The 14,908-nt window shown below is 53.6% G+C and overlaps 1 protein-coding gene across 3 annotated transcripts in view; it reads right to left on the bottom strand.

Annotated features, from left to right (window-relative positions):
• Nucleotides 1–824: 824 nt before the first annotated feature.
• Nucleotides 825–14,908, bottom strand: part of IGSF3 (immunoglobulin superfamily member 3) — a 175,309-nt gene continuing 161,225 nt past the window's right edge. For all 3 annotated transcript variants that reach the window (XM_064152262.1, XM_064152264.1, XM_064152263.1), the window contains 3 exons: nt 10,724–11,131; nt 5,306–5,728; nt 825–3,768 (listed from right to left, as the gene is read on the bottom strand). In XM_064152262.1, the coding sequence (XP_064008332.1) occupies nt 3,518–3,768; nt 5,306–5,728; nt 10,724–11,131 (1,082 nt within the window). In that variant the 3' untranslated portion in view covers nt 825–3,517. The remainder of the gene's footprint in view (nt 3,769–5,305; nt 5,729–10,723; nt 11,132–14,908) is intronic.

Here is a 14,908-nt window from a genome sequence, read left to right as displayed (position 1 = left end):
GCACAGTCACAGTATCACAGCATCACCAAGGTTGGAAGAGACCTCACAGATCATCAAGTCCAACCCTTGACCACAGGGCTCAAGGCCAGACCATGGCACCAAGTGCCACGTCCAGTCCTGCCTTGAACAGCTCCAGGGACGGCGACTCCACCACCTCCCCGGGCAGCCCATTCCAGTGTCCAATGACTCTCTCAGGGAAGAACTTTCTCCTCACCTCCAGCCTAAATCTCCCCTGGCACAGCTTGAGGCTGTGTCCTCTTGTTCTGGTGCTGGCCACCTGAGAGAAGAGAGCAACCTCCTCCTGGCCACAACCACCCCTCAGGTAGTTGTAGACAGCAATAAGGTCTCTCCTGAGCCTCCTCTTCTCCAGGCTAAGCAATCCCAGCTCCCATTTGCTCAGGGATACAGGAAACTGATGTCCAGTAGAATCTTCCCTTATGGCCCTTAGCCCTTCCACTTTGTCCCTCAGTTCAGCCAGTAGGTTAAGCAGACCACTGATGTGCTCACACCTAATGCAGGCATTGTCTCTGCCACCCTCGAGTGCCAGGCTCCAACACTCATTGCCGCCAGTTGCCTGGATGCCTGCGTGCCTACGGGTGGGCTCTGTGATGAGAGGGGGAAGCGTGAAAAGCCAGAAGGTGCAAGGTGCCTGCAAGAGAGAGGAAATGTGCTACCAGAGTGGGAGGAAAGCTACCACGTCAGGGAAGAGGGGTGGTGGGAGAGAAGCTTGTTGAAAGCGGGGAGCTGGGCACACGGTTACACAGAGTGCACTCAGAAACATCCTGGGCCCAAACCCGACCCCAAGCAGCAGCAAGAAAGAGGACTCACAATTTCAACACGGTTTACTACAGCTCTCAGGTGTGTTGTATAAAACATGTCTTAGTGCAACATAGTACAAAGTTGGGGGTGGGGGGGGGGGGTGGGTTTTGTTTTGTTCTGTTTTAAAAACCCCAAAATCCCAAACGTTTTTCCACATCATGCATGGAGAGGGTTTAGCTCTCTTTCTTCTCGGGTTCGTTACGGACAGTTACAGCAGAGAGAGTGCTTTGAAAAAGCTTTGTTAGAACTCCTGAACGGGAAGAGTCTGCCCTATGAAAACAAACGTTTGAGACTGGGCCAACTGGGCCACTGCACTGCCAGGGCAACGGAGAAATGTCACCAGCAAGGGATGTTCAGGGTGGGAGTCACCTCCTGGGCTCAGTGCAGGAACCACAGGTTGCGAAGGGACCCATCTCAGCCAGGGGCAGGGGGGCTATAGGAGAGCCCTCCTCCTGGAAAGCCCTGCTCTGAAGCAGACAGGAAGGAGGAGCACCATTCAGATGCAGCACAGTGCTCTCCCAGGACAGACTGGCTCCTGCCAACTTCAGTTTCACTTATTTATTTGTTAACTTTAAAGCTGAAAGGAGTTGTAGTTCCTGCCCAGGAGCAGGATGTACAAAAGAGAACACATTCAGGGAACAGTACCCACTGGCTGCAGCTGCTGCTGTTTGCACCTTGGTTCTTCAATTCCATTCACTTCTCATCTCACTCTTTGCAGATGCCTTATCCAGAAAGGGAAGACAAGTGTGTGGGTGCTATGATACATATATATAGAGGAGTGTGATATTATGCATATGCTGGGGCCAGTAAGCAGTTGTGTCTGGAGGAGGGGCAGACTCTGCAGAGGAAGGAGTGAAATGTGGGCTTCTCAGCAGCAGAAGAAACCATTGCCCTTCTGGTGGAGGAACAGAGGTGGCTGACAGAGAATACCCTGGTGTGAGATGGTCTGTGGCCACATGGGTCCTCTCCCAGGTCAGAGAGAGAGGATGCACGGTGCAGACCTCCTACCTGAGGCTTCACCACCTCTGCAGAATCAAGGCATCAGGGTCTAACCAACTAGTGCTACAGAGCATCTGCCGAGGTCCCCTTCTCTCCACAAAGAGCAGGCTGGCCCTCCTGAAGCGGACAACGGCTGTGGCACGGCACCTCCCCACGGTGAGGCAGGGGCACCTTGTGGCTGCGCCCACTCGCCCCAGTTGGCTTCAGCCACGCTGCAAAAGAGAAATGGCTGCATTTGCCAGGAAGACATCAAGGAAGACAACAGAAGGCCATTTTTGGCAAACATTTCCTTCCGCCGGACAGAACGCTTGGGGCGCGGGCGGGAGGAGGCGCGTTCCTCCGCAGGACGGGGCAGGGGGGCTTGGCATCGTGGGGTAGGGGAGCTCAGGTGCCCCAAGTGGCTAGAGCCCAGGTTTGGTTTGCCAGAGCCATATCTTTCACAGAAAGAACAGCATTTCCTGCCACCTCGACTGCCAGGGGGAGCAGCTTCTGCAGAAGTGGTTTCTCCTCCTAAGGCCCCAGGAGGGACGCACGGCCGACGCTTGCACACAGAGGGCAAGACAAGAAAGCCCCCAGGATGCTGACGTGGTGCAGGCTTCTTGCGTTGTCCAATCTCGTGATGGGAAGTAGTGGAAGCCGCAGGGAAGCTCATGACATGTGGTAGTTAATTGCATGTCCCCTCTGTGTGGCACGGCTGAAACTGGGCTCCTTAGCTAAACCATTCAGGGGCCACGAACCCAATTGTGGAGCTTCTCCTTTCCCCCTTCTTAGAGTCATTACTTTGGTCGTGTTGAAGTCTTCAGAGACTGGATCCAGCCACCCATGCCCAGGTGATGGGGGCACAGAGAGGATGTGTCTCATCAGAGGTGGCAGCATGAACCCCAGGGAGCACAAATCTGATAAGATGGACCATACAAGGGCCCTCTTTGCTACCAACAAAGTCAGGGCTTTCTGGTGTGCTTCTATCCCCCACTTCAGTTCCTGGTGACAAACTAGATTACTTTTGTCCTGACCACAAGTGTGCTGAATATTCAGTCTCTCCAAGACTTGGGAATGCTCCCAAAAGGTGGTTTGTTTCCTCCTGAGAAAGCAGTAAGATGAAGGAGAGAATATGCTGAGGCTACAGCCAGTCTTGGAGATGAACCTCCCAATAGCCCAGCTAATCTGTCCAGAGGTGAAACTGGCTTTGTCCATTCTGGAAGAGGGAGGAGCTACCTCAGTGTACCCTGGGAAATAGCCTTCTTCACCATAGCACTGAGTCTGAGGAGGAAGACCAGTCTGGTTTGGAAAACTAAAACATGTATTAACTTCCAAAAAGCTCATCCCAGAACCAAACACCTGGGAACGTCGAGGGCAGGGGAAGCCTACACTTGAGTGACTGAAAAATAAACAGCAACATAAAAGTAATGGCCCAAAAGACAGGAACAAAATTAATCTCAGAGGAACATCTGCTACGTACAGCAAGTGCAGGGACCCTCTGTCCATCAGGGGAGGCGATGCACTCCTACAGATGCTGGAGTGAGCCTCAGCCCGTCCCATCCCTGCCGGCTGGGCACTCTGCAGAGCTCAGCTGCTGCACCAGAGCACAGACACTCAAACAGATGAAACAAGAACAACAAAACCCACTCCATTCCTTCGGTTCCTGCTGTGCCTCTGCTCCTCTCCCTCTCTCTGTGTCCTCCTGGGCACCTCTACCTCTTTAGTCCATGGTTCCCGGGTGGATGCTGAGGACCGGCGGCTCTAGGCAAGTGGGAGAGTAGTTGAGGTGAGGCTCTTTGATCCACAGCAAGGGGACCCCATTCTTGCCCTCTGAGTTCTTGCTGGAGTTTCGGCTCTTGAACCGCACCAGGAGAATAGTGATGATCAAGATGCCAAAGATGGGGAAGGGGTAGAAGAACACGAAGTAGAAGAGGGCATCACTGGAGCAGATGACAGACTGCAAGGTGGAGCCTGGAAAAGAGACACAAGACGATACCATTTCATGGCTTACCTGTGATACAGGGCCCACAAACGTCTTCAGAAACAAAACAGCAGATGACAGTATCACAGTATCACCAAGGTTGGAAGAGACCTCACAGATCATCAAGTCCAACCCTTTACCACAGAGCTCAAGGCCAGACCATGGCACCAAGTGCCACGTCCAGTCCTGCCTTGAACAGCTCCAGGGACGGCGACTCCACCACCTCCCCAGGCAGCCCATTCCAGTGTCCAATGACTCTCTCAGTGAAGAACTTTCTCCTCAGATGCAGTGTTCTGTGTGCATGTAGGAGGTGGAGCTCTGGGAAAAATACCAAGATTAGGAACCAGAGCAGCAGAAAAAAGTTGTCACAGGGATGCTTTATTGCCCTGAGGAGCTTCCTGAATGCTAAAGAGTCCTCCCTGGTGCAGACTTGGTTATGTCTTACAAAGTGGGGAGGCCTCACAAAGTGATGCTTCCCTCAGTGGTGTACACAGAGGTAGTATCCCAGGGTATATCCCCTGCCCGGGGAGGTGGTGGAGTCGCCGTCCCTGGAGCTGTTCAAGGCAGGACTGGACGTGGCACTTGGTGCCAGGGTCTAGCCTTGAGCTCTGTGGCAAAGGGTTGGACTTGAGGATCTGTGAGGTCTCTTCCAACCTTGGTGATACTGTGATACTGTGTGATATTGTATATCCTTGATGAACTCCTCTCATGAATTCAGTTATCTCTGGGGTCTCTAACCCATCCAATGGCTTCAAGAGCTGCTGGGAGGAGACCCTCACACCACAGCCTGCACCCTTGTGCACAGCTAATCAAATTCCATGGTGTTTTCCAAAGGGAAGAATTAATCCTCCACAGTGGGGAACACTGTGAAACACACCAGGTGCTGTGCAGCGCAGGTGCCCAAGCCCAAGCAAGCGCTGGTCTAAAAGCCATGGAGGTGACTGGAAAAGCACTGGCACCAGAAGCCTGTCCCAGTGCAGGTGAGACCCAAGCCCAAGCAAGCGCTGGTCTAGAAGCCATAGAGGTGACTGGAAAAGCACTGGCACCACAAACCTGTCCCAGTGCTGTGCAGCGCAGGTGCCCAAGCCCAAGCAAGCGCTGGTCTAGAAGCCATGGAGGTGACTGGAAAAGCACTGGCACCAGAAGCCTGTCCCAGTGCAGGTGAGACCCAGGCCCAAGCATGCACTGGTCTAGAAGCCATGGAGGTGACTGGAAAAGCACTGGCACCAGAAGCCTGTCCCAGTGCAGGTGAGACCCAAGCCCAAGCATGCACTGGTCTAGAAGCCATGGAGGTGACTGGAAAAGCACTGGCACCACAAACCTGCCCCAGTGCAGGCAAGACCCAAGCCCAAGCATGCACTGGTCTAGAAGCCATGGAGGTGACTGGAGAAGCACTGGCACCACAAACCTGTCCCAGTGCAGGTGAGACCCAGGCCCACTCACTCCTTGGCCTTTTTATCTTGGCTGAACCAAAGCCATGGGGGATGCCAGGGCCGTGCCCCTAAAAGGGTTGCTGCCTCTTCTCACCTGCATCCTGCACGTGGACGGCCACGGCCCCCGACTCCTGCTCTGCCAGCCGGTACCACACGCCGCTGGGGTCTGCCAGCCACTCCTCCACACGGCAGGAGTAGTTGCCCGTGTCGGCACCGCCTGCCTGCAGCACCGTCAGTCGGAACAGCACTGCCGAGAGCCTCTGGAAGCGCAGCCGGCCCTCCCAGCGACCAGCCTCAGGGCTGAAGATGGCATCAGGGCCCACGCTCAGCACGGCTTCCTTCTCCTCCTCCTCTTCCTCCTCCTCTCCACCTGGCTCTTTGGCCCGCAGGTTGTACCACGTCACTGCGAAGTGAGACTCTGGACTGGAGCGAGACAGGATGCTGCAGTCCAGTGGGAAGGACTCCTTCTCCTGCACTGTCAGGTTGCCAGTTGCTGTGTCCACCTGCAAGGTGGGATCTGAGAGGACAAAAAAGGGAGAGGCAAGCGCTGAGCAAAATGGTATTACCAAAGCCACCCTGCCCCAACACGAGCTTACTGTCACAACTCCAGTACTAGGCACAACCCAAGCAAAACCTAAGGGCTTGAGGCAGTTTGCCACCTCCCACAGGACCTCTGTGGTCAGCCCTGCAGGAGCAGCATCCTCACCTGGTTGCACAGTGTGGCACAGGGACAAACAGGAGATAGCTGTGAGCACCACACTACTACCCTGCCCATGCAGATGCCTGCACCAAAATGTGGCCATGCATGAGAGGAGAAAGCTGCTGCAGCTCATCTGAATCACAGAACTGTTTAGGTTGGAAAAGACCTTCAAGATCATCAAGTCCAACAGTTAACCCAGCACACCACATCCTTCAGCACTTCATCTACTTCTCTTTTAAACACCCCCGAGGACAGTGACTCCTCCACTTCCCTGGGCAGCCTGTTCCAGTGCTTGACAACTCTTTCAGTGAAGGAACTTTTCTTGAAGTCAAATCTTCTCTGGTGCAACTTGAGGCATTTCCTTTCTTAACTATCACTTGTTATTTGGGTGCATCCAGTTCTGGAGCCCCCATTGCAAGAGGGCTGTGGAGATGCTGGAGTGTGTCCAGAGCAGGGCCAGGAGGATGCTCAGAGGCTGCAGCAGCTCTGCTGTGAGCACAGACTGAAAGAGTTGGGGCTGTGCAGGCTGGAGCAGAGGAGGCTCCCAGGTGACCTTCTTGTGGACTGCCAGGATCTGAAGGGGGCTCCAAAAAAGCTGGGGAGGGACTTTTGAGGCTGTGAGGGAGTGGCAGGAGTGGGAGGAATGGAGCAAAGTTGGAGGTGGGGAGAGTGAGGCTGGAGGTGATGGGGAAGTTGTTGCGCATGAGAGTGGTGAGAGGCTGGAATGGGTTGCCCAGGGAGGTGGTTGAGGCCCCATGGCTGGAGGTGTTTGAGGCCAGGCTGGCTGAGGCTGTGTGCAGCCTGCTCTAGGGTAGGGTGTCCCTGGCCATGGCAGGGGGGTTGGAATTAGATGATCCTTGTGGTCCCTTCCAACCCTGATTGATTCTATGAAAAGCCTCCAATCCCCCACTCTTCTCTACAACCTCCTTGAAGGGGGCTGTAGAGAGGGATAAGATCTCTCCTCAGACCCCTTTTCTCCAGAAGCAAAATTCTTTGAAGAAGCAAAGTCTCCTCATCCAGGTGTGCTGGATGATCAAGAAGTCTCCAGGCTTTGTGCTGGAGCTGGGCACTACTCAGCTGCTGGTGCAAGGAGCACTGCACTCTGTGCTCACTTTTAATTTCTTTGAGACTACTCAAAGAACCTGAAGATCAGTATGACAGGGGAGGATTTTTGCCAGTAATCTGGCAAGTTATCTAGTTAAGAGGTTGCTCCACGGAGGTGTCCTCAGCACAGACACAGTGAGGATGCTTCCAAAAGTCTCCCTCTAGTTTTGTTTTCATACAGTGCTTGCTGCAAAGCTAAAGAGATGCTTTTACCTAGCTGAGATACATGGCCAGAACCCAACATGAGTTGATGAAGGGCTGACTTCAAGTGCAATTAACATCTGGTTTAGTCAGCATGCCAGGGAACACAGACTCCAGGGGTTGCAATCAGTCTGGATCTCAGTTTTCATTTGAAGATTAAAAAGCCCTTTGTGACATGGAAGCTGAGCAGGAAAGGGAAGTGGGTAGCTCACTGAAGACAGAAGTGCTTTCTCCTCCAGCAAAGACAGCCGGGCAAACTCTCCCTCATGCAGACTCTGGGTGTCCCTGCAGGAGGAGGCTGCTGTCCCCCAGCTCTCATCAGCCACTCCTCTGATGTGCCTAGGCAGGACTTGGCATTACAACACCTCCCCTACACTTTGAAAATGGTTCCATAAGGAAAGTCTTCCTTAAGACCAGAGCTCTTCTGGCCACAGGCAACACAAGTGTTTTTAGTTCACAGGCTCACAGGATGTCAGGGGTTGGAAGGGACCCAAGGAGATCATCGAGTCCAACTCCCCTGCCAGAGCAGGACCACACAATCTAACACAGATCACAGAGGAACACATCCAGACAGGCCTGGAAAGGCTCCAGAGAAGGAGACTCCACAGCCTCTCTGGGCAGCCTGTGCCAGGGCTCTGGGACCCTTACAGTAAAGAAGTTCCCCCTTGTGCTGAGCTGGAACCTCCTGTGCTGCAGCTTACACCCATTGCTGCTTGTCCTATCCCAGGGAGCAGTGAGCAGAGCCTGTCCCCCCCTCCTGACCCCCAGCCCTCAGATACTTATGAACATTGATCAAATGCTCCTTTAAGTCTTCCCTTCTCCAGACTAAGCAGCCCCAGGCCTCTCAGCCTCTCCTCATCAGCCATGCCCTCCAGACCCCTCATCATCCTCCTGGCCCTTCACTGGACCCTCTCCAGCAGATCCCTGTCCCTCTTAAGCTCTTCACATCTTCCCCAGGAAGACTCCTGAGCAGAAACGAGAATCAAGTCAGTCTTGAGATTTAGGGGACTACTGATGTGAAAAGGAGGAGAGGAAGGAAATGGCTTGTCAAAACCAACACAAATGCTCCCCCCACCTCAGCAGGTTCAGCAGATGCTGCCTGATGGTGCTGAGAGGGATTATTTTTGCTCCACTTTGCTCACAATTACAGTTCTGAAGGATGAATGTGGAGATCCTCGCTAATGAGACATGAGTCACAAGCGAGGCTGTATTTAAGTGTAGCCATTTTGTTAGCTACTGGCTGCCAGGAAAGAAAAACAAACAACAGCAAAGCACTTTCAGACAAAAATGATCTTGAATTAGTGCACCCCCAACTCTCCCTCCCACTCCATGTCCTCCTGCAGTTCAAAATGAGCCTCGAGGATTTCCCCTGCTGTTCATTCCTTCTTCCATCAGGACTGGCAATTCTCATCCACATGTGGGCATGCAGGGTATGGAGACTTCCTGGCACAGATGGCAGTGTCCCTGCTCAAGCCACCTTGGCCAGCAGAGTTTCCCAAGCAAGGACCTGCAGGTAAAGGCTTTGCTATTGCCTAAGAGAGCTCCTTCTTTGCAGCATAAATTCCTTCTGCTAGGAATGACCACTAAAACCTGTACTGAATCCTACCCTTTTGCCAGCTCTGCTGCAGTTATGAGGGTGGTGACAGGTTGGAAGAGACCTCCAAGCTCAGCCAGGCCAACCTAGCACCCAGCCTTGGCCAATCAACCAGACCATGGCACTAAGTGCCCCAGCCAGGCTTGGCTTCAACACCTCCAGCCACAGCCACTCCACCACCTCCCTGGGCAGCCCATTCCAATGCCAATCACTCTCTGCCAACAACTTCCTAACAACATCCAGCCTAGACCTCCCCTGGCACAACTTGAGACTGTCCCCCCTTGTTCTGTTGCTGCTTGCCTGGCAGAAGAGCCCAACCCCACCTGGCTACAGCCTCCCTTCAGGTACTTGTAGACAGCAATGAGCTCTGCCCTGAGCCTCCTCTTCTGCAGGCTGCACACCCCCAGCTCCCTCAGCCTCTCCTCACAGGGCTGTGCTCCAGGCCCCTCCCCAGCTTTGTCACCCTTCTCTGGACACACTCCAGCATCTCCTTACACTGTTATATTTAGTTTAAACTGTAAGGGATACGATGTCCTTTTTCCTGACTTTCCCAAAGATCCATGCTGTAGTGAGTTTACTCTACTGGGGGAGAGATCCACCCTAACCCAGGACACCTCCTCTGCTGTTCTCTCTTCATGCAAGGACCATTCCCTGGGTTGCACGCCTGGGAAGCACAGATAGCTTCTCCCACCTCGTTCTCAAAGGAGATGTGAGTACAATCTGAAGCCCATCCTACTGAATGTCCAGAGTGCTGCAAAAGCAGGAAGCGTGTGCAGATTTGCAGATGCAGTAGTGACAATGTCTCAAGCTCATCTAGCTGTGTTTGCACAACTTGCTCTGTTGTCCTTCCACAAAAGCAAAGCTGCACCCTTGCTTCCTGCAAGGTGACAAAGGTGCAAAGCTGCACCCTTGCATCTTGCAAGATGACAAAGGTGCAAAGCTGCACCCTTGCATCTTGCAAGGTGACAAAGGTGCAAAGCTGCACCCTTGCTTCTTGCAAGGTGACAAAGGCGCTAAGCTGCACCCTTGCATCTTGCAAGATGACAAAGGTGCAAAGCTGCACCCCACATCTTGCAAGGTGACAAAGGCGCAAAGCTGCACCCTTGCTTCTTGCAAGGTGACAAAAGTGCAAAGCTGCACCCTTGCTTCTTGCAAGGTGACAAAGGTGCAAAGCTGCACCCTTGCATCTTGCAAGATGACAAAGGTGCAAAGCTGCACCCCACATCTTGCAAGGTGACAAAGGTGCAAAGCTGCACTCTTGCATCTTGCAAGGTGACAAAGGGGCAAAGCTGCACCCTTGCATCTTGCAAGATGACATGCAAGAAAGCATCAGCACTGTCTGCATCACAGTGGTCCTGCTCTCTGCCCAGACCTGCTGTCAATGACAGACAGATGAGGGCTCATCCATTCAGTCCAAGAGGGCAGAGCACTTGCAAAGCTCTTGGCATGAGATCTTCTGTGGGAAGCTTTCTCCTGCAACGAGGTATTGAATGTAAACATCAGGCCCTGTGATGGGAAGTGTCCTTGGAGTCTTACTGATGCCCAGGGGCCTAACGGAACCATGAGCAACCCATGCACAGCTGTCAGGGGGTGGAATCTGCCGGCTCCTGGGGTGGACACAGCCCCAAGGGGGCTGACCCTGGCCAGCCCCCCTGGGTGGTACTCACAGGTTGTTTACCACAGGTAACCTATCTCTGCCTTACACATAACTTGGGGCCAATCTGTACTGTCCACTTCTGCCAGCCCCAGGCTGGCTGGAAACACCTCCTCTGAGCACTATATAAGCCATTGCACTGCCCTAATAAAGTTGTACTGATGCACTGATGCACAGATGCCTGGAAGCTGCTGTCTCGAGTCATCAGTACCCCGATCTCGCCTCTCACCAGCCTCCGTACCCCGACAATCTTCCTCACCTGGCTGCTTGACCGTGAGGGTGATGAGTCCAGAGAGGTCCTCCGCTCGCTTGTACCAGCGGTCACTGGGGTCAAGGAGCCACTCCTCCACACGGCAGTCATAGGCCCCACTGTCGCGTACGGTGGCATTTTGGATGGAGAGGAGGTAGAGACCCGGGGATGGGCTCTCCAGGTGCAGCCGGCTCCGCAGGTCGCCCAGCGCCGCCGGGTCCCCGTAGCGCAGGGTGTTCTGCCGGCTCAGCCGGGCCACCACCTCCTTCTCGGGGTGGCCTGACCTCCACACGTACCACTCCACGGAGAGCTGAGATGAGGGGCTGGTCCGGCTGCTGACCAGGCACTCCAAGGTCACCCACTGGTTCTCCAGCACCGTGATGTTCTTGTGGGTCTGATTCACCTGCAGGCGGTTATCTGTGGGAAAAGACCGTAAGAAATTCTGCTGGTTTGAGGCTGACTGGAATATTTTAGTGAGAGAAATGAGATGACAGGCTGTGAAAAGGAAACACTGGTGGTGTCTGCTGCACTCCTAGGCTTGCTGAGATGGATAAAACAAGAACACAAACATAGATAAGACAGAGTGGGAAAGTCAGTGTGTGTGTGGGTCTCTGTCACAGTTGGTGCCCTGGGCTGCTTCTGTGTAACTAAACCTTCTGCTTCTACCCCCTTGGTCGATCCTCCAAACTCACCTTGCACATAAGGCAAACTCTGGGATAAGGTAGAGGGGTGGAAAGGAGGTGGAAGGGCAGTTGGGAGCCCCTCCTGGGCACTCTGGTTTCTGGCAGGGCTGTTGTGTTTCTGTGTTACCTTTACCTTGTCTATTTCTGTCTGTAGCTGTAACTATTGTAACTCTCTGCTTGTATCTTGTGCTAAGCTGTGAATACAAAGCTTCGTTCCTTAACTCCCAGCTGGCAGAGTCTAGTCTGGGTGATTTCATAAGAGGGTGGGGGGCAGGGAACATCATACAGGATCCATCACACAGGATTAAACACTGAGGAAGAAATGCAGACACGGACGTAACAGGCTGGAGTTTCATTCTAGATGTAATATGCTAATGGACTAAATATAACCCCCAAACCATCACAGAAATACAGGGTGACCAAAGGTTGCAAGGTTTCTTTGTCTCCCCAAAAGCCCTTCCTGCATGGCTACAGTCCTGGGGTAGGATGAAAGAAATGAGGAAGGAGCCGTAAAAAAAAGGCAGAAGACTGATAGCTGACACCACAGCAAAATGGGAAGTGGCATGAAGGCAAAGTCACATATGGTGTTTGCTGCCTTGGGAATGTCCCTGATTGGTACTCCAGTTTCACTGATAGGGAGGCAGTGACTGCAGTCAGCTCTTCTGTGTGAAATGACTTGTTCAGCACTCCTGACTCCATGACTTCGTTCTGGGGGCGGTCTGGACTTCCCCGGTACAGCAGGCAACTGGCACTGTACAGTTGGCAGCTGTCACTAGTGGTGTGCCCACAGGGACCAGTGCTGGGCCCAGTCCTGTTCAATATCTTTACTGACCTGAATCAGGGTCTTGAGCTCAGTATCGGTTAGTTTGCAGATGACACCAAGCTAGGAGCAGCTGTGGAGCTGTTGGAGGGTAGCAGAGCTCTGCAGAGGAACCTGGCCAGGCTGGATGGGTGGGCAGAGGCCAATGGGATGAGATTGAACAAGGCCAAGTGCAGGGTTCTACACTTTGGCCACAACAACCCCAAGCAGCACTACAGGCTGGGCCCAAAGTGGCTGAGAGCAGGCAGGCAGAGAGGGAGCTGGGGGTGCTAGTAGAGAGTAGAGGAAGCTGAGGCAGCAGTGCCCAGGTGGGCAGCAGAGCCAATGACATCCTGGGCTGGCTCAGGAGCAGGGTGGGCAGCAGGAAAAGGGAGGTTCTTGTGCCCCTGTGCTCAGCACTGCTCAGGCCACCCCTGGAGTGCTGTGTCCAGTTCTGGGCTCCTCAATTCAAGAGAGATGTTGAGGTGCTGGAAGGTGTCCAGAGAAGGGGCAATGAAGCTGGGGAGGGGCCTGGAGCAGAGCCCTGTGAGGAGAGGCTGAGGGAGCTGGGGGTGTGCAGCCTGCAGCAGAGGAGGCTCGGGGCAGAGCTCATTGCTGCCTACAACTACCTGAAGGGAGGCTGTAGCCAGGTGGGGTTGGGCTTTGCTGCCAGGCGACTAGCAACAGAAGGAGGGGACACAGTCTCAAGTTGTGCCAGGGCAGGTCTAGGCTGGATGTTGTTAGGAAGTTGTTGTCAGAGAGAGTGATTGGCATTGGAATGGGCTGCCCAGGGAGGTGCTGGAGTGGCTGTGCCTGGAGGTGTTGAAGCCAAGCCTGGCTGGGGCACTTAGTGCCATGGTCTGGTTGCTTGGCCAGGGCTGGGTGCTAGGTTGGACTGGCTGAGCTTGGAGGTCTCTTCCAACCTGGTGGACTCTGTGATTCTCTGTACTTCCCATAGAGAGACAGGCAATGCACAGATGGAGGCAGATCACAGCTCCTCACTCACTCACTGCCCCACAGCCACCTCGGGGCTTGGCACAGAAATGAGGAGCTGGGACTGGCAGTGAGCTGCAGGCTGTGGCCTGATGTGCTCCTTGCACGACCAGGCAAAGCTGCACCAGGGGCCATATTCAATATCGCTCTTGCTCCCTCATCCATAGAGCTTGTGTCTAGCTAGCCAAATCTAGACCCAGAAATTGAATTGGGCATCCTAGTCCAGCCCTGATACCTGTATCCCTCCTGCATGAGGGATATTATCCTCCAGAAACAGGCACCTGCAGCAAGCAGGAACAATGGAGGCACCGTCCCTGGGGGCCTTCAAGAAAAGACTGGATAAGGCACTTAGTGCCATGGTCTGGTTGATTGGATAGGGCAGGGTGATAGGTTGGACTGGATGATCTTGGAGGTCTCTTCCAACCTGGTTGATTCTATGATTCTATGATTCTAAGGCTTCCTCGTGAAGTACTGAGGATGCTCTGCTGCTGTGCTAGTTTGAGCTGCAGTATTTAGGTGAGAAGAACTAGATGCTAGGCTGTGAAAGGGAAACACTGGTGATGTCTGCTGCACTCCTAGGCTTGCAGAGATGGACAAGAACAAGAACACAAACACAGATAACACAGTTGTTCTCTGGCTCTGGCTGCCTGCACTTCTCTCTCTAACTGCTGTCTGTGTAACTAATCCTTCTGCTTCCTAACCCCCCTGGCTGATTCTCCAAACTCACCTTGAACGTAAAGCAAGCTCTGGGATAAGGTTGAGGGGTGGAAAGGAGGTGGAAGGGTGGTTGGAGCCCCTCCTGGGCACTCTGGTTTCTGGCAGGGCTGTTGTGTTTCTGTATTACCTTTAACTTGTCTGTTTCTGTCCAGAGCTGTAACTATTGTAACTCTCTGCTTGTCTCTTGTGCTAAGCTGTAAATACAAAGCTTCATTCAATTTCCAGCTGGGCTGAGTCTTTTCTGGGGGATTTTCTTAAAGGAGGGGGTGGGGGGGGGGGGGGAACACCCAAACCATCACAGCCACCAAAGCACACATGGGATGCAGTCTGCTTTCAGAGATTGCCTCTGTACCTCCCCGCCTTGCATGAAGTGAAGGCTTTGTCTCCAGCTTGTGGTGGCCATCTTTAGCTCCTCCACCAGTCCACCCGTACCAGTAAAGCCTGCTGCCACAGAAACCACCATCGGAGCAGGCTTCTCCTTTTGTGGCAGCCACCTCCCCACCTCATTAAATTCGTTACTCCTATTTCATGTGCACAGCACAGAGGGAAAAGAGACAAGCTCCCCAGAGCTGCCAGAGTAACATTAAACTGTGTGCAGAACACAAAGATGCTTTCCCAGGCAGGCACACAGCAGCTCTCTCTCTCAGTAGGTCGCTAGTCGACACTCTTGCTACGTGATGCTCCTGAGGATAAAGAAACATAGTGTTCAATAGCTCCAAGTGCAGGGTGCTGCACTTTGGCCACAGCAACCCCATGCAGAGATACAGGCTGGGGTCGCAGTGGCTGAGAGCAGCCAAACAGAGAGGGATCTGGGGGTGCTGATTGATACCCGCCTGAACATGAGCCAGCAGTGTGCCCAGGTGGCCAAGAGAGCCAGTGGCATCCTGGCCTGCATCAGGAATGGTGTGGCCAGCAGGAGCAGGGAGGTCATTCTGCCCCTGTACTCTGCACTGCTTAGACCACACCTTGAGTGCTGTGTTCAGTTCTGGGCCCCCCAGTTTA

The sequence above is a fragment of the Pogoniulus pusillus genome, chromosome 12 (assembly GCF_015220805.1).
Source record: "Pogoniulus pusillus isolate bPogPus1 chromosome 12, bPogPus1.pri, whole genome shotgun sequence".
NCBI classification, from domain to species: domain Eukaryota; kingdom Metazoa; phylum Chordata; class Aves; order Piciformes; family Lybiidae; genus Pogoniulus; species Pogoniulus pusillus.
Note: the sequence above shows the minus strand (reverse complement) of the source record. Positions and strands in the feature narration are given on the sequence as shown.